The sequence below is a fragment of the Liolophura sinensis genome, chromosome 4, assembly GCF_032854445.1.
Source record: "Liolophura sinensis isolate JHLJ2023 chromosome 4, CUHK_Ljap_v2, whole genome shotgun sequence".
Lineage (NCBI taxonomy): Eukaryota > Metazoa > Mollusca > Polyplacophora > Chitonida > Chitonidae > Liolophura > Liolophura sinensis.
In genome coordinates this window covers 7,943,649-7,963,705 of record NC_088298.1, presented here as the reverse complement: position 1 = coordinate 7,963,705, position 20,057 = coordinate 7,943,649, and the positions used below count along the sequence as shown (strand labels likewise).

General features: G+C 37.8%; 2 protein-coding genes across 3 annotated transcripts in view; both read right to left on the bottom strand.

The window, feature by feature from the left end:
• The window catches only part of LOC135464328 (serine-rich adhesin for platelets-like), a 375,213-nt gene that overhangs the window by 282,204 nt on the left and 72,952 nt on the right, over window positions 1–20,057 (bottom strand). The gene's annotated exons all lie outside the window — the stretch shown is intronic.
• Window positions 1,143–19,932, bottom strand: LOC135464597 (EF-hand domain-containing family member B-like). Its single transcript, XM_064742039.1, is given in 11 exon segments — window positions 1,143–2,794; window positions 4,420–4,601; window positions 8,970–9,218; window positions 10,127–10,319; window positions 12,483–12,705; window positions 15,313–15,469; window positions 15,472–15,636; window positions 16,661–16,771; window positions 16,774–16,990; window positions 18,389–18,457; window positions 19,501–19,932. Coding segments are annotated over 11 exon segments (1,824 nt in total). The 5' UTR covers window positions 19,588–19,932; the 3' UTR covers window positions 1,143–2,623.

The window sequence follows — 20,057 nt, the reverse complement described above, 5'->3', positions numbered from 1 at the left end:
GTGTCATGTCTGGTGCCAGCATACTGTGACTGGGTGGTGTGTCATTTCCAGTATCAACATACTATGAGTGGGTGAGACGTTATTTCTGATGTCAGTATACTGTGACCTTGTGGAGCGTTATTTCAGGTGCTAGCATACTGTGACTGGGTGGGGTCTTTGATCTGCTGTCAGTGCACTGTGACTGCGTGGTGCTTCATGTCTGGTGTCAATATACTGTGACTGGGTGGGGTGTTAAGTCTGGTGCCAGCATACAGTGACTGGGTGAAGTGCTATGTCTTGGGTCAGTACACTATGATTCGGTGAGGTGTCATGTCTGGTTCCAGCCTACTGTGGCTGGGTGTGGTGATACGTCTGGTGCCAGCACACTGTGACTGTGACTTGGTGACTTCTGCTTGTTGTTCTAGTGAGGCAGCACTATAAACTTTCGGTGTATGTCAGGAAAGACATCAGAAAAATACATATATCTATGGCCAACTTTCTTATTACTGGATCCTTGTGGCTCATTTTAAGTTACAGGTAACTTACATTTTCTATACAAAAGTGCACCCACAGTAAATTTAATTACTTTCCTGGACAGTGTTTAATCCTCTCTCCTCTGAGATATATATTTATATAAATATACTTCATTTTTACTATTTTTCTTGCTTTTCATTTTCCTCCTAAAAGCAAAACAGAAAAGTACTGTAAAACCAAGAGGTTTTTCCAATGATCTGTTTAACATTTTCCAATAAATAGCATTTTCCTCTTTATTTATTTGATTGGTGCTTTATGCCATATCAAAAAATGGAATTGTCTTAGATCATGCTTGAATTTTCAAATCTAGATTGTGGGATCCCATGGCATCAGACTGTCAGTAAACTGACAAATCAAGTTCACTTTACTGTTGTACCAGTCACGCAGCATGTCAGTATTGAGGGTTGGGGGCGTTACAGGCAAAACCCAACTTTACCATATTAATACGAATAATTCTACCAGGCCTCTCCTGTGCTGGGGATAATTTTTCACCTAGAGATTATTGCTTTCAGGGACGGTAACCACACTAAAATATAGGAAACAACATGTGCAAGTAGACAAGACAATCTTTGAATCGTAACATGCTCAAATGATAAAAAACACAATGGCTGAATTTCAATTATTTTTTTCAGGCCGCTCTTTATTTCAGCTGTCTGCAGCATCACCTCTGCACAGCAAGACCTCCACACAACCATTCCCCGCCCCAGAACCACCAACGAATAAAAGGAATGTAATGTCTGCTTTAACACCCCAAGAGTATAGGTCCTAAACACTGACAAAACAACTTTTTAAAAATTCATGTTTTTCAAATTCAAAAGCTTTTAGAATACTGTGACTTTGCTTATTTTTTCTCTAGTGAAAAGAAGCTGCAGGGTAATCTCAAATATTTTTTTTCTTCTTTCAAAAAAATGCAGCATCTAATATAAATATAACTTGTATCACTGGTGTAATTAACATGTTCATGTACTACACCATTGCACCGCACTACTTCCTTGAGCACTCGATTCTTCAGAAAAGCTAAATTTCATCGGTTTATGTACAGGTATTATTATACACATGAATAGTGGCTCCCTTCCGAATAGTAAAATTGAGAGTTGATTTAAGTATCATACATATGGAAGGGAAGGTGCCAAAATAATTAAAAAAAAAGAAAAGTTGTTCAATGTCTTCAAAACTCCATCTAAAACTGACACGTACATAGACGCAGAATAAAGCTCAAGAATATTAACACAGGTCCCATAGTGTACATAGACTTTTTCCTTTTTCTAGACTATTATTGCAGAAATGAATACTGATCATGACAAATACTGTAACCATGAATACAGCTTTATGCCGGTACTCTTAATTCTCGTCAGTACTCTCCGGTATAATACTCTTTATTCTGGTAAATACTGTCTGGTATGATACTCTAAGTACTTGTCAATACTCCTCTGTACAGTACTCTTAAAACTCCTTAAAACCCTCTGGTATAATACTTTAAGTACTCGTCTATACTGACTGGTATAGTATTCTTAGTACTTCTCAATACTCGCCGGTATAATACTGTCAGGGCATTTTCTGATACAATTAAAAAACACATCAAAATCCAAGGTAAGATAAAGCTACATGACATATGAAATTAAATCCTTTATCCTGACATTAAGAAAACTTCTTCATTCTACACACAGTAAAACATAATACTGACATCAAATAAATACTTAAAAATTGATACAATTATAAAACTTTTTTTATCCTACTACTTAAATATTGCAAAACCTTTCATGTATATAATAGGTAAATAATGTATAGATGGAATAAAAAAAATATCACCAATGCATTAAATATGCTCAAAAACAGCCATAACGAAATAAAAAAGAAAATGTACCAAAATACTGGTACATACCAAAATGTACCAGTAAATCATACTGATGGTGCTTTCAGTACATGTATGGTAAGGCTAAAAAATGGGTCTGCCTTTTATTACTGTTCACGTATAAAAGAATACATGCAATTAATACTATTCCTTGATCTCTCATGGTTTTACTTTTTACATAGGAAAGAGCAAGAAATAAAAAAACTGAAACAAAAAAGCAGCAGTGCAACAAAAATATATTCAGTTGACTGTATGAACTTAGTTTTGGGTGACTTTCTGTACTTCTTCAGCAATAATGTCATCGAGTATGCTTCGAAAGGACTCCACGCTGACTTCACCTCGGGGATGTTGTGAGGCAGCTTTTGCATAAAGGTCGTCAAATATATTCAAGGTCATTTTCACACCGATGTTGGTAAAAATTGCTAAAAGCTGCAAACAAATAAAAAAGAGACAAGTGTTCAGGACATAACTGTGTAACAAAGCCACTACATGCATAAAAAAAAACCCATATAAGCAGACAATATGACACATTCTTTCAAGTTTATACAGAAACTTATCACAACAATTCATACAGTGTACTAGCTGAAAACATGGCCCCTTCAGGACCCATGTTTACAGATAGGTGTCAAAAACATAACAAACTGACCGAGCAACTTTATGCAGCTAATCATTACAAGAAGATGGGTAAATATTATGCTAATATATTGAAATTACATAAATCAGGTCATCACGAACATTTCAAAACTGTGCGACTTTTTCCAGAGTTCGCACGCCTGACGGCCAAAAAAATTCAAGTGCTTAAAATACAAATTCAAGTACCTCAAATGACAGTCACCATCTCCACTTTCGCGTACAAACTGCGACAACGGGCGCAGCTTGAATACTTTTTTAGATCATTTTGTAAGCGTGGTACAGCCATGCCGTGGCATTCGACCGGTTGGTTGCCATAACCTTTAGTCGGTGCAGGCATCACTGATCATCAGATAAGCAATCACTGATTCTTATCAATTTTCCACTGTCCGTCAGAATAAAAAGCGCAGCTTAAAATATTTCCGCACAAAGCACGTGTTTGTAAACAGCGCCACTGTCGGTCATGAGTAATCTAGGGCGGACTTGCCCATACTGGAGACATCTATACTTCGGAGATACAATCGGCAGTGTGCCCGATTGACACTGTTGGTGTCGCGCACAAGCTAGTCCTTGAAATCTGCGAACTGCAGCCATTCATCGCTAAAACGACAGTTGCCTGGTATCTCTAATGCTTTTTTTCACGCACCAAATCACACTCAATGACTACAGCGTAATGTCTGTTGTGGCGCAAAACTATGATCTCGTACATACCACTGGCGGCCGCTTTAGGTGCATGCCCGTTGCCAGTTGATGCAGTGACTCTTACCACCGAATACCTTTCTTGACGCGACACAAACAAAATCAAGTACTTTCAAGGACCTCGAAAATTAAAAAATTAGCAAGTTTTACCATGAGGACCAATTATCAATAAAATAACCAATATGGCCTTTTTGAGCCTATGTTTGAGAAAAGCCTTTTCCAAATATCATCCATCACTGCTCACTCTACATATTCTCCATGTATAGAGTAAACGCAAATTCAGGTATAAAATAAAACGAATAGACAACCCGTAAAACTCGCCTGGAACAAAGCGGTCCAAAGTGTCTGCATGCTGCGGCTAACAGGGTGGGTTCAAAGCTATGAACTGCTTTGTTCTTTCCTTTAAGGAACCACAATTATCGGTGCATGTGTACTCATCACATATTTAGCCAGAATTTGAAATAAGGCCCTATCATTTGTAATTTTCTCCTATTTTCCCTGCCTCTCCCATGTAAAGTTTGTCAGAATAGGGTGTTTCAAAGACAGTGAGCCGCGCCCTAGCTAAACCTAATGTGCTCGTAGATCATGTAGGTTGTAGACCAGGACTGCAATGTCACAGCAGAAAACTTTGCGTTCTATCGCGATCTAGATCCTTTCGTGTAGCTCATCCTTGAGTCTCCCACTGAAATTAAACTATAAGTCGCTTTGGGCTGTTAAATTCTCACCTCTTCTTTCTCTCGGGGAATGAGGAAGTCCTTCTCGTGCACACCCCTCAGGCTGTAAATGGAAGGATTCACCAAACCGTAAGCATCGGACTGGTCACCATAGTTTGTGCGGTCGTCAATTCTGCGAATTCTGGGGGCAGCTAGGTCAGCTCTAATAGTCGGGCAACCATAAGTCCTATAACCTGTATGGGTCAGATAAAAGCTAGAAACTCAGACACAGTGAAAAACATTACAGGACTCTAATTAGCTAGTTTCACTTTGAGTTAAATAGGTGTATTGGTTTACATTATCCTGTCCGCTTTGTAACTTCTACAGTTCGTGATAATATCTACCCAATTTCTCAACCTTTTTGTGCACAAAAAACAACTTTCAGCGCAACTTGTACACATTTTTTTGGGACACAAAACATTGGTTGGATTGACCAATTTCAGGGTTTCACAAAAAGTGTAATTATAAAAGTGTGTACACAATAACGCCTTCAGAATATGTGAATAACACCTTGTAAATAAACATGCAACATGGTTGAGGTAAATTACCAAGGTGACACGACAGTATAATTGAGAGGAAAAATCACCAGAAAACAGTTTTTCACCATGTAGCATATGGTGATATAAAAGTTAACATGAATATTTTTTTCAATGCAAGTTTTCTGATACTATCTTTTGGTAACTTTATCATAATTCTGTTGACTTTAAGAAAGCTGTTGAGAAGTTTTTATTACAAAATAATATGGTACATGAAGGAGACATTTAATTTTCTGTGAAATGTTTACAAAATTCCCTTTATCTCGCAGGGTGTTGTTTGCTGTAACATGTATTAAACTCTCTGAAGCAATTTATATATCTGGAAATATATTATGTAAACAGGCTTAGATTTCCATGCAAGCAAAGTATATATTTAAAGCGTCTAAATACATGTCATTAAATGCTGACACAGTATAATATGGTACTATATATATATATATATATACACTTATGCATGCAAGACAAGAAATGATAATATATGACATATATCTGTAAGGCCATGAAGAGAGAATCTGGCCAGTTTACTGATTGTCACCCTGTGGGACTGAAAACTTGTGGGAGCCTGTGGGAGGGCTGAGGATGCATTGTTCCGTACAACTTTACATATGTGTACTGCTTTTATTACCCATTTTTTGTGGATAGTAATTAAGCAAAGTAATAAACCTGATCTGTCTTTTCGACCAGTGGAGAGACATTTTTTGTACGCTGTGTAATACTTTTATGTTACCGTCTTTTGACGTAAGAAAGTATAAGTAAATAAAGGACTCGAAACAGCGTCTCCTTTCAGACAGTCATTCTATTCCACTCGGTTCATCACCTTGAGCAGTCCCGCAGTATGTAACTTACATATTATTAGCCAATCGCAATGCTGCAACGTCATGAATATTAATATAGGGGAGCTGATCATGTGATGTAAACATACACATGTGCTATGATCTAAACAAATGCACATGGCAAACTAGGACAATATCACATACTGTAGATGGTTTATACAACTGTATGTGTAGAGTCAAAATATCAACCTTTGTGTCCTGCAATCTTAGATTGAAGTCAAAATTTCACTTATTAAACTTCCATTTCATCCTTCTGTTATTTTAGCTCCAATTTGTTTACAATAACTTAGTGTACCTGGAAATAACGTTGTTCAGGAATATTTTGACTTTGTTACATAAGAAATAACAATTTTAAAGTGATCTGCAAGTTTGACTTAAGACTAAGATCGCTTTGTAATCCCTGCGAACCATTCCACAAAGCTGGCGCAATGCTCCCTGGTGCGCATTTACCATGGTGACATATCTCTTCACTGTATGACGGAAATTGCGCCAGGTGCAGTTTGCGACTGCTCTGTAGGATGGGTCCTTGGTCCTGAAGCATACTTAATGTTATTAAGTAGTCCTTAGGTAAGTGCACTTCATACATGTATCTGTACACATGCTGTTATATGATAATGATAGTTACGGGCTTACTTATCTGCATGTAAGTGTGCTTCATGAAACTGGGTCCTGAACCACAGTTTTGTATCCTAAGTAATTTTTTGAACAATAATGTAATGTGAACATTTTTATATGAAACAGACAGTGCATTTTTAAACAAGGAAAACAGAAAATGAATACATGTAAACATGTATAAAGCATACGTAGAGGCAGGAATGTACAATCATATACATGTACAACATGTCTGAAGTAAACCATGTAACATACATGTACACATTAATCATACAATAAAACTGTTCACAGCTCAGGGAGGGCAAAACTAAATAAAAGAATATGGGGTTGAATGCCATGGTAAAAGTACATCGAAAACTGAATTTTCGAAAAAAAATACAAATAAAGCACAACATTTAAAAAATACTAGTAGTAATGCCGTTTTTTAACATGATCATGCATCGAGGAAATCTCAGTGGTGAAGAAAGGTATCTATATTGGACATGCTTGCCACATACCTCATACTATTGATATTATTGAAGAGTTACTGAAAGTTCTATTGATATTAGAACAGCATTCTGGACTTTGTTTGCACTGGGAAAGTGTAAGTTTTAGGACCAAAAGTAATATTTTATGACATTTATTTGCCTCTAACAATGAACCCAATGGGAGACATTTTTAGGCAATCATCTTCACCATACCTGCATGTACATTGCAACAAGTTACACTTTAAATCCAAGTGATTAATATGGAAAATAACACAAACATATTGCCAACAAGACAGCTCTGGATCACTAACCTGTCACAAGCCTCAGAAAGAGGCTCAGCATACCACCAAAACTTGAAAAAAAAAAAAAAAAAACCTTATCTAAAGGTACTAGGCTAGATACGATCTCAATGAAGGCCTTGATAATTACCACACCAGGCCTCTATACACTAAAAACTACAATATAATCTACACTAAGCTGTAATCTACACACAATGTACTTTGAAGTACATATACCAACATAAACGACTAACATACTACAGAACTACATGTATACCCACAAACAATCTACAAACTACACTGACAGATGGAAGCACCTGCTAGCCACGAAGACCAGACAATTAAAATATGCCAGCATCCACTTTTGAACTTCTGGTATGAAAGTCAGGGACAAGTCCAAATACATATACGTCCATGTAATAAACACTGTACATGTTCACACAGATCAAAAAACGTAAAAGCCTGGGAGCATTTACACGTGCTACAACATGTTAACCAAACAAGCAGTTTTTGGAATACGTCTCCTATCAGTTTGAGCCATGAGAGTAATAGGTTAGTACATGTATTTCAAAATCCATAACCGAACAAAAATCGCCATGACTTTGTGGGAAATGGAGAAAACAACGTGACACTCACATTTGATCTGTAATTTGTCATGGTGATACTATACATGTACATGCATGTATCTAGTCTCAGTTCAATACAATGAACACTTTAGAAAGGAGTGAAAAAAAAAAAAAACCCACATAATTTTGTGTGCTTAGTTTCAATTCGATATGACGAACGTTTTCAGAAAACGTCTGGAATAGTGTACTGACGAACTGACACAGAGGATTTTATACTACATGTACTTTATACTACAAGTTACCTATATGCATGTACTTTATGCTGAAGAAATGCATGTAAATGTAATGTAAATACATGTAAAAAATAAAGCCAAAAAAGCAGCTACCAAAGAGAGTAACAGAATAATAAAGAAATTAAATAAAAAAAATATACAAATACATGTAGATGTACAGGCAGAAGGGATTTGCATGTAACAGGTACGTCTACAACGAATGATTAGACAAACCTACAGTAGTTAATACTTACACCCCAATACCACAGGAACAATAAAATGAAGCCTGGAAAAAGTAAGCCAATATTTCTACTGTCACAGCTTCACTTCCACTGAACCCTCAGATAATGTCTATTAAATTGCTTAAACATTTTCCCGACTGGCATTTCACAAACAATATACATGTCCCTGCATATAATAGACTGATCGCCATAACCCCCATAAATCAGGTGGTAAGGTACTCTGTATAATTCCTTTACAAGTAATCCGAATTCCCAAATTCTTAGCCACCTTAGACATTCATCAATGATATGTACATCAAAATTTAGAATTATAAAGCATGCATTGCCTGACAATTTATAATTTATGCGTAGCGTGTGTAATTATGTTTGAAAAAAAAAGTCTGATACAACAGGATACAGAGTATAATGATACAGTATCCTAGTATAATTACCAGACTGTTTCTGCCTTTTAATAATTTGTAAACAGATGGTGAAAGTTTAGCCACTTTAACTGCATATACAATTTATAATTAAAATTGAGCCACATGTATGTACATGTAGCTATAATCATTGATTGATCTATGATCATTGATTTTTACAAACAAAATTTTACATAAAAACATGAAACTGTAAAAACTTTCCCCTGCTATTTTCACTAGGGCTCATTGTGGAGCTTTAGTGCTAGCACACCAGATGTAATTTTGATAGTCAATTGTGTTGTAATGTGTGTTGAGAGAAAGAAAAAAACCAATATGGGTATCTACAGTAGAGTCTCACCTTTGGTGTTGACACCTCCTACGACAGCATTTATCATATTTGAGCTGGTGCGATGGTCCCCTATGGCCATGTCAATCTGCTTTTTCAGTCTACGTGGAGTGCTGTCCTCATCATCTGTGCTGCCAGACGCGTTTTCTTTGCTCTGTCCCCTTAGCTAAATCGGTCAACAACAGAAAAGTGACGATTTTTTGATACATTGTACCTGTAAAGTCAGGTCAATCTTGTTTTATGCCATCTTCACATAATAATCTTCATGTTAAGTTCTACACGTATTTGGGTTATTCTGGACACTATTATAACTCATCCATGTTTTGAAAGCGGTATACGGGAAATAAACCCTGCGTGTGAAATTTTAACCCTGAGCACCCAAGGATTAAATTCCTGTATATCCTTCTTAACACGTCGATAACGGTTTTGTCTCTACAATATTTATCATTTAAAAAGCCAGGCTTAGACGTACAGCTGAGCTGACAAAAAAAACATGCTAGCAATGTCGACTGCCGACAGCACTGGTATAATAGCGTCACGTCACAAAGACGTGTCATCGAATGCAGCATCACAGGTAAAAATGATGTCAGTCTGTGCACTAATTCAGCTGCGCAAGGTTTAATTGTGGGCATAGCCTGCTGCTCTGACAAGTGTGTCAACATTTTAACCCTCCTGATCGACCAGCCAATGGAAATCAAGAATCACGTATGATGTAGGGATAAGCAGTCTTTTCAGCTGACAAGGCTTCGTACTGCGAAGACATTTTTGGTAGTTACATGTAACAGAAGTTGAAGTGTAAGTTGAAGTGTATATCTTTAGCAAGCCAGTACAATTGTGGTAACATAAAGGTAGAAAACGCCAGATGCAGTGGAAGACACATGTAATTTAAACAGGCTGTCCATTACTTGTAGTTATGGCTTTTATTGTAAGTGAAAAAAAGTATCGTGTTCTTTTGCTTTTTTAACATCTTGATAGTGAAAAATTTGACCTCAAGTCTTCAACAAAACGTTATAAATCCAATTTATTCTCAACACAGTTAATACCTAGACTATATGATGCCATAGGGCAATGTCACTGATTAGAAAAGTTAACCAATTTTGACTAAGAATCGTGAACGTGGACGTTAAAATATAATGCATGTCACAGGAACACTAAATCCAGTCACAAACCTGTCTCCTTTAAACCTGATGGCATTTTGTCCTTCCAGTTGAGGAAGTTTGAGAACTCGGTGTAGTTGATGAAGCCATCTTTGTTAGTGTCGCAATAGTCCATCAGCTGTACCAACAACTCAGGCTCAACCGGCAGGTGGAACTGGAAACACGCTTCACGTAGGTCGTTAAGATCCAGTTTGCCCTTTCCCTCCTGCAGGCAAACAGTCAAGGTTAGAATAGGAAACTTACAAAAAATACAAGAAAAAGTTTTGCATTTCTTAAGTGGGACATTCTGCTTGATTCATCCACCTTATCGGGCTACTCAAGAAATTTATAAAGTTCAAAAAAACATGTGTTGGCATCAAAAGTATTATTTCACGATTTTATGTGTGTCTGAACTTTCATTTTAGATATCAAATTATAGGTGAAACACAGTATTCAATTTAAAAAAAAAAAAGCAAATTATGGAAGTGATCAGTAAGATCTGTGTCTGTCTGAAAAGTTAAGCGTTTATCTCTGATACAGCTTGCATTTCAACGTTTATGTGCCTTGAATAAAAAATGAATAACGACCCTTGTATATTTTCAAGACCAGTGCGCGATGGTTGTATAAATACAGGGTTCGAAATTACCACTGACTTGTCAGACATGTTCAGCAAAAAAAAAAATGGTCTTGTCAGTCAAAATTAAGACCACCAAAATTCATGTGCAGCACAGACAAATGTCTGGATGAATATTTGGCAATGAAAATTTGCACATAAATTTTGCCACTTTGATCAGTTTCCCAAACTTGCGTTCGAGTTGATTAATAGCGGTGCCTTTTATTTGTAAGAAAACATCAAATTATGTCAATTGCTTCATCGGAAACTCGTGTTTCCATAAAATGAACCAGACTTCCTGTATGAGATTTTGCTTGCTGCGAAAATAGGTTACCCTGGGGCCGGTTTCATGAAGCATACTTAGTTAAGTAAGCCCTTAACTACCATGGCAACGTATGTTGAAGAGATATAAAGTGCACTTGCTAAGGGATAGTTAACACTAAGTACGCTTCATGAAACTGGCCCCAGTTCCCTTTGCTTTTCACTGAGCAAGAACATGCAAGGCACATATCGCGATGTGAAATTCACGGGGGCACGAGTGCAACTAGCTGTTGGCAGCAAAATGAAAAATACTGATCACTCAAAATGATCAGCCTACTTAACTTCGGGATTACCAAGCAATCGACTAATGGATCAAGAACCAACCCAGGCAGTGAAGCTAATCCAACAATATCATCAGCTACATGTACGCGACGATATTTCAAGGATGACTGGAAGCAATGTATTGCACCACATGTGAAAATTACGGTGACTGCAGATAACCGCCACGGTCAGTTACTAAACAGATACCATTAAAAACACTTGCTATATGTGGGTTTACACAGCACATTTAATCACATATCGGCCAACAGGTTGGGGGGGGGGGGGGAGGGAGGGGGGCAAATTTTGTCCTTTGAGTTGCAAAAATGTCCAGTAATTTTTAGCATGTTTAGGGATCAACAGGACACCAGTGCCAGTAACAATCATTTATACAAAGGGGAACTCCTGAAACTTCTTCCCTCTTGTAACAAAGCAGTCCAATGCTATTAAAACTCTTCATTCTTTCCTTTTAATATTGCTGCACAACCGTTGGTGTATGTGTGCTCACAAACCATGTCAGCAGTGCACAAACACAGCAGTACACAAGCGCAGAGTCACAGAACCAAAGGCATTAAGATGTATAAACTGCTTGAAAATTGCTAACAATGTATGTCAGGCAATCAAGGCTTCAAGAGCACCCTCTTGCTGGGATACTTGTCTCCTTTCCCCCACCCCCATTTTAAGCAACATCCCACCAGGCATGCCAAGGACAAACATTTTAGAAGCACAGTAATGTCGAAGTCTTATCATACAAGGAAGGTACACATTAATTTATTTATTTATGTATTAAATTGGTGTTTACACATTAATTTAATATTCATATTTATTTATATTAGAGCTTAATGTATGTGCATTATGAATTTATTTATTTGTTTATTTGACTGGAGTTTTACGCCATACTCAAGAACATTTCACTTATACGATGGCCGCCAGCATTGTGGTGGAAGGAAACCGGGCAGAGCCCCATGGAAACCCACATATGGCTGGAGAGAAAGCCAGCATGAGCTGGACTTGAACTCACAGCAACCGCATTGGTGAGAGGCTCCTGTATCATTCTGCTGTGCTAGCGTACTAACCAACTGAGCCACTGAGGCCCCCATGTGCATTACGACCATACATACAGTAAGGTATTAATATTCATGCTGAGAATCTGTAACTGACATGTACATCAGTTATACATCACATGATTTACGTCACCTTGTCGTAATGCTTGAACGCTGCCATGAGATCCGCAAAGTTATGGTAGTTGGCCTTCTTAAGGTGCTGCCTGACCGCAGCCACAATGGCTCGCTGGCGCTCTTTCCCTCGCAGGAAGTCACTCGGAACTCTGTTGTGCAGAAGGTCACCTGCTCCATACTCATCAGGTTTGAACAGAATCCCAAAGGTGTGATCTTCTGGTACGTTCATTGTGTCCTTTATCCTGGAGGGAGAAAGTCACTGTGTTACACAAGAGCAGACACAAACTGAGAAAAATTAATATTTAACCGCACATGTTTTATATTAAAGAGGCTACAGTGTATACTGAAGATTTTTTGGTAAAACATTCATATTCGCTAATCAAATGAAATTTTCTGCATTTAGTACTTGAAACAGCTCGATTTATTGCTTTTCAGTAAATATCTGACTGACACCTGTACTATAATCTATCAGTAGTGTTGAAAGTTCTGAAAACATTATAATGAAATAACCAAATTTTAGGAAGTTTATCAGCAATTTTACACTGTAAAACAAACCATCAACGAGGGTGATATTGTGTGTTATTCTAAAATAATAGAAAAATTCAACTGGAACTGAACTAATCTCTTGTTTTCCTTGCCAAAAATCTCTGGTATAAACTCTTTAATGTGGGGCTTCACTGAACCACTTCTACAACAGAGGTCTCATCAAGCCTAGTCAGACACGGTGGTATTTGTCATATTGACTCTTCGCATCCGACAAGCCAAATCAAAACAGAATATTTTATGTATTTATTTGATTGGTGTTTTATGCCTTGCTCAAGAATATTTCACTTATATGACGGCGGCCAGCATTATGCTGGGTGGAAACCGGGCAGAGCCCGAGGGAAAATCACGACCATCTGAAGGTTGCTGACAGATCTTCCCACAGAAAACAGAATAGCATCAGACTCTACACGTATTTCATTCATAACCATGGCTTATAACTTAGACTTTGACCGGTTCTCATATGTTTTAGTGTATAAAACCCACTGTTTACCTTTTTCTTTTCATTAAAATATTTTCAGTCATTCAGGATCTAACATACATGCATAAACTAATTTTGAATAAAGGAATTGAAAGTCACTATTAATAGTTTAATTGTGCTCCCAAACAAGAAAAGAAAAGAAAAATCATCAGAAAAAGATGTTCAGTCAAAAATAATTAGTTTCTGCTATATGGAATTTCCCTGAAAGGCTTCATGAGGTTATTTATGCAACAATTCTGTTTCTGATATACAAATCAATATATGTCAAACTCCTTCAAAGGGAGATCCAAGGATCAGCTACATCAAAGGGTCATATCACAGTAAAGCACATTGTTTTGTGACATTGATTTATTTATTTATTTATTTATTTATTTGACTGGTGTTTTACGCTGTACCTCAAGAATATTTCACTTATACGATGGCGGCCAGCATTATGGTGGGAGGAAAGCCGACAGAGCCCTGGGGAAACCCAAGAAAATTTGCAGGTTGTCAGCAGACCTTCTCACGCATGACCAGAAAGGAAGCCAGCATTAACTGGGCTTGAACTCACAGTGACCGCATTGGTGAGAGACTCCTGGGTCAGTCCGCTGCGCTAGTGTGCTAAACAACTGAGCCATGCAGGCCCCCTATGACATTGACATGCTTTTGTAATTCATATGTGTTTTATAAGCACCCATACATGTACACCGATAATTGTGAAGTGATAAAGAACAGAGCAAAAGCATTTGTTACAGGCAGGAAGGAGTTTTATGAGTTCCTCACTGACAGACTAAGCGAGCGCTACTACGTCTTGTATGTGTGCCCAAACCATGGTCCTACGTGTATAAATACATCATACCATGAGATTTGTCACACTACCTAGGTGATCACAGACCTGCCTAACCCTAGTGAATGTAATGATTACAAAGACTTATGTTTACGTGTACAAATCAAATTTTATGTGTACAAAATCGCGGCACAAATGCGGCAGATATATTTGCAGCCCTTAATTAAAATCACTTCAAATAAAAAACACCAATACAAAAAGTTTTAATTACGATAACCTTTTACTTGTGTCACAAAAACAGACATCAGACAGGTATAGACCACTCGATCCACACACCTTCCACCAAAATAGAAGGTAGTTAACTGGTGGAATTTACGGCGAACATGCATTACCCCTCTGATGATCACAAACGACGTCACTCCCTTAGATGAATCTATTAGACAGGTATAGATGTCAATTAGAAAAGTGGATTAAGTAACAGTATTATCGTTACTAGGGATTACACGTTCTCAGTATAGCACAGATTCTAGTGCTGAAAACTGACTGAGACCACTGCGGGTTTCGAACCCTGTCTATACCCGATATATTCACTTAAGGGAGCGGTGTCCTTTCGGGGTATTGCATGTTCGCCCTAAAGTCTATAGGTTAACTATCTTTTATTTTTGTGGAAAGTCTGTTGGTTGAATGGTCTAGACGGTTGACATGTATTGCTGGCGATTTGGTGCCAGACTCTGAGGTTGCCGGAGCAAAACCTGCAGTTATCTCAGCCAATTTTCAGCACTAGAATCTGTGCTATATTCAGAAAATATGGGGAAGGCAAAAATTTGCAGATTTGAACAATTGTCACATACGGATACCTTCCAATCATCACGACAAGAGAAATCTTGAATTCATTGAATCTGAAGGCCGTTCTAGACCGGGGACCTGTATTGATTATGTATGTGGATTTTCTAAAATTTAAAATCAGTATTAAATCTGAACACAGAAAAAAAATGAAATGGCGCACAGGATGGTACACAACTTCTGGGACACGTATTCTGGGACACCCTGTATACTTACGGATCGTGGACCTTGCCAAGTTGAGGCTGCGTTCTCTCCCGGAACCTATCAAGTCTGAGCGAGACTAAAGGAGTTGCCTTTTCCTGACGTGTCTCATGAAGCCATTTTAAAGTCTTCTTTACGTTGCGTCCATCATTAAAATGTTCTGTGGGGATTCAAAGCGGGAGTCAGAGCAGTAGCTAGGCTGCTGGTAATTGCGACAGACTTTCTCCCCAACGTCGTAATCATTGTGGGTGAGCACATACATGGGATGTCCCACTTTAGCCTCCTCCCGAACACTTCTAAAAGTCTTGTCTGGGTTGATTAAACCACCAGCTCCAATATCTACAAAAGACACATAGAGTATGTTTTATGACCAGGGATATTAAATAGTGAGATTTAATCATCAGTGTTGAGAACAGCCTACTAAATCACAACTAATTCTGCATATTTATTTCATTTGACTGGTATTTTATGCCGTGCTCAAGAATATTTCATTTACATGTATATGACGGCCACCAGCATTACGGTGGGAGGAAACAGGGCAGAGCCTGGGGGAAACCCATGACCATCTGCAGGTTGCTGGAAGACCTTCCCACGTACAGCCGGATAATTCTGCTTAAGCCATGGTGCTAGGTAAGGTACATGTATGCACATTGCTACTTTTTTAAGCCTATATACATTAACAGTTTGAGTAAAACCCTAAATGAGGTAAATTTATAAGTGGCCGACTTTCATACGTAACGTGTGTATGACCATTTGCTAACTATCACACAATCATCACTGCTCTGTTTTTTCTCACCGTGCTGTAGTTTGTTATACTGAAAACAGTTTTCAACTAATAGGTACTTTTTGGAAAACCCCAAATCAAGGATAATTAATCTTTATACTTGATAGAAAAAGCATGTTTTACAGAAGGCTTTTTTCTTCTTTAAACATAAGTTCAGACTTAAAACAGAAAGTTATAAATACTACATGGGCAGTTTTAAAACCACAGTGCCTGACTGTAGAGTGTTAAAAACAAGCAATTCAGCTGTGTTCCCAATTTGTTTATAAGGCAAAGAGAGATGTCCCTACATGTACATATGGGCTATATCCTAATATTAGTGAATAGCCATATTGAATTTGGTAAGTCTGGATAAATTAGAGGTTTTTGTGGTTGGAAAATGTGACAGAGTAGTTAAAATAGCTCAACATAAAATGTCAAATGGTATATATATTAGACAAATAAAGGGCAGAAAAAGTAACTTTCCCCCCTAAAACAATGCAAATATGAAGAAGGCAATATGGGAATTCAAAGTCTCAGAATAAATATGAAAGCTTTAAACTTAGAAAAACAGATAAGTACAGATTTCTAACATGATCTTACCTAGTTCTGTAGGCAACCCGAAGGTGAAGTAATAAGGGTCGATGGTTTTAGGTAGCCCAGCAGTTCCCATGGGAACCTTCCCCAATGGCGCCAGTGCATGACTTTGGTATGACTTTCTCGCCAGTCTAACAGTTTTTGTTGAAACACTGACTTTCGACTGGGCATCACGACTTCCCCAGCAGTCACGGAGTCTCGTACCTTCACTCCATGGGTGGTTTCAGCTGCCCATTGCCGATGAGGATCGTTGGCTTTGCCATAAAACACCCGAGCTTGACCCGCGTCGGGAAAATAAAATCTGCGAAACTTTCTGACTGCATCTGGAGATGGTGGCTATAGAAAAAATAGAAATACTGTATACCATGTATATATATATATATAACATTATCCCAATTTTCAGTATATTTTTTTTTATTGGAGTTTCATGCTTAGTGAATGATGTTTTTAGTTAAGTCAGTAAGAGTTGGAACTGTGTACCTGGCCAATCAAGTTGAAAGCTTCTTTGGTTTTGCGTTACCCAAGCGTCAATGATGGACCAACACTAGCAATTTTTTTAACTTTCTATATAAGGGGAGGTAACTGTACAACAGGCAGTTTAGTTGGATCCTTGTTACCTCCCCTGCTCCAACAACATAAGATCCAGTACTGGTTACCTCCATTGCTCAACTTAGTACGACTGTTTCATTGGCTGAGATATTCTCAGGGCACTGATGCTGAACTTTAAAGTTTAAACTGATAGGGACAGTGCATTGAGAAATCTCCTGTCAGAAGTATTATTGTGCTATGTTGGAACCTATGTTGGGAGATCGTGAGTGGACTTTGTTTGCGCAGTGAAGGAATCCCTTCTAGGTTTGACACATGTAGGCCTACATGTACGTGAACATGAGGGGCAACACAACCATGACAACCCCATGAAATGTAATCTAAAATGAGATTTTCTGTATGTCATTGGCCGATACAGCAATGTTATCCAAACACATGAACGTTCAAACAATAAGCCTGTTTGGCTTGAATGAAATTAAATTCTATGTTTCTTAATGCAAAACAGATTTGCTATGCGTTACGGACAAATGTTACTCTGCGAGTGGATTAATCCGACAACGATGATGCCAACAGATGTACGCTGTATGGCCATGTCAGTGAGGGATTCCCCACAGCCTTGATCCATAACTAACTGACCTCTTGGCAAATACAAGGGTGTCATGATTTAAAGAGATTCACCAACAGCCAATGAGAAAGCTACCTTGGAAGCAATGGCATTGATGTGTACTTCACAATATATGTCAATCGGGTCAAGAGTCTAGACTACTATACACATTTACCTCCCCTGACAATGCAATTATCTTCCCTGACAAAAACGTGACATCACCTCAAACCAAAACGGTAGATGAGCTCAACATTGCTCTAAGTTTGGAATGATCTTTTCAAGAAAACAAAGCCTATTAAGAAAATAGATCACAGATTTAAATCCAAATCTCACAGTGAAAACCTTTGGAAAAGGAAATCAGTCCATGTGTTTGAATTTTGAGTACCCTGTATCAATGAAAAAAAAAAATTTGGTCCCTCCCCCCCCCCACAAAAAAACCCTTAAAAAACCCACCTACCTACCCTAATTCTTCTCAGAACGTAATGCAAAACCAAGAACTAATTTCACTTGGACTTAACTAATCATCATCCAGGAAAAAGAATACTAACTTCAAGAACCAAAACATTACAGACAATATTACTCACTCTGGGATCTGGTGCAGTAAAGCATCGTTGTGTTGATTCTCCTCTGCATGTTGCTGTAAGTTTGCCAGCCTGCATTGAAACAAGAACAGATGTAAACAGAATGCTCATCCCAATTTCCAGTTATTACATAAAGAATATTAAAAGTGCACTACATTAAGTCATTAATTTGCTTTTTTCTCTCTGTGACTACTAAGATAGTTCTGGATTGTGGGCTGATACAGTTACTTTGCATCCGTCTTGCTTTATATGAAACATTTCAACAATAATTGACAGCTGCATGTGTCAGATCAGTATCTGTCCATGCATATATGCGTGTGTGTGTGTAAACTGTGCATTACTAACAGCATTTATCACAGACTGAAGAGTGGGTCAGGTATTGTCAAAATCAAAAGTTACATTACATCATCGTACTTGTACTGTAAAGTTCACACTGTCACTAAAGATAAAGTACATGCACATGTGTATGCTCCTGCTAACTTTTAATTTATTTATGTATTTATTTAGCTGATTGGTGTTTTTTGCCGTACTCAAGAATATTTCACTTATATGATTTATTTATTTATTTAGCTGATTGGTGTTTTTTGCCGTACTCAAGAATATTTCACTTATATGATTTATTTATTTATTTAGCTGATTGGTGTTTTTTGCCGTACTCAAGAATATTTCACTTATATGAATTATTTATTTATTTAGCTGATTGGTGTTTTTTGCCGTACTCAAGAATATTTCACTTATATGATTTATTTATTTATTTAGCTGATTGGTATTTTTTGCCGTACTCAAGAATATTTCACTTATATGATGACCGCGGCCAGGATTATGGTGGAAGGAAACTGAGCAGAGCCCGGGGGAAACCTATGATTATCTGTAGGTCGCTGGCGTGCAAGCTTTTAAGAATGTCCATTTAATATACATACCATATATGTTGAGTACACCATGTATACATGGATAATCTTGTACAATTAAATTAATCAATTAAACAGGCCTTCCTGAGCCGTTGCACTCACCTGTCCTTCAGTTCCAAGACTTTCACCTTAATTGAAACAATTTTTATAGCCATGTACTTCTATGCAAACTTTGGTACGCTAACTTTATTAAAGCATTTTACAAACCGGTCGAATCTGTGGAGTCCAATCTCGATATTTCCCGTCGTAAACTGGTCTGGTTTGAATATCTGGAAGCTGCATTGCCGTCGACATTTTTGGTATAAAAGCTCCCAACCTTGACTGCAGTCTAAATTAAAATTTCTTGTATGACAGTTCTCGATTACAACTCTTTCATGAATAAAAATTTTGTCCCGTACGTACACGTCGGGTAGTTCACGTCTCACAAAAATAACCAGTAGCAACCACCCCAACTGCCTGAGACTTTTGGATCTAAATTTTACAGAACTCGAAGTCCATGTGCGATTTGTTTACAGATCGCGGTAACACTGCTTAGCAACGGATATTGAGTTGATCGGACATGCGTGAAGATGTTGGTTATGTCTGTCTTTCAAACCGTTTGTTTTAGAAAATTCCACAGAGCTAAAGTCTTCCAAACACGACCTTTTTTACCTGTTTGGAATTATTTTGCTGAGGATTTCACGTTTTTCTCTTCCTTCGGTTGACAGTCGAACTTCCGACATGACGTCATAATTTCTTTGGGGATTCCAATTTGCGCACAAGGA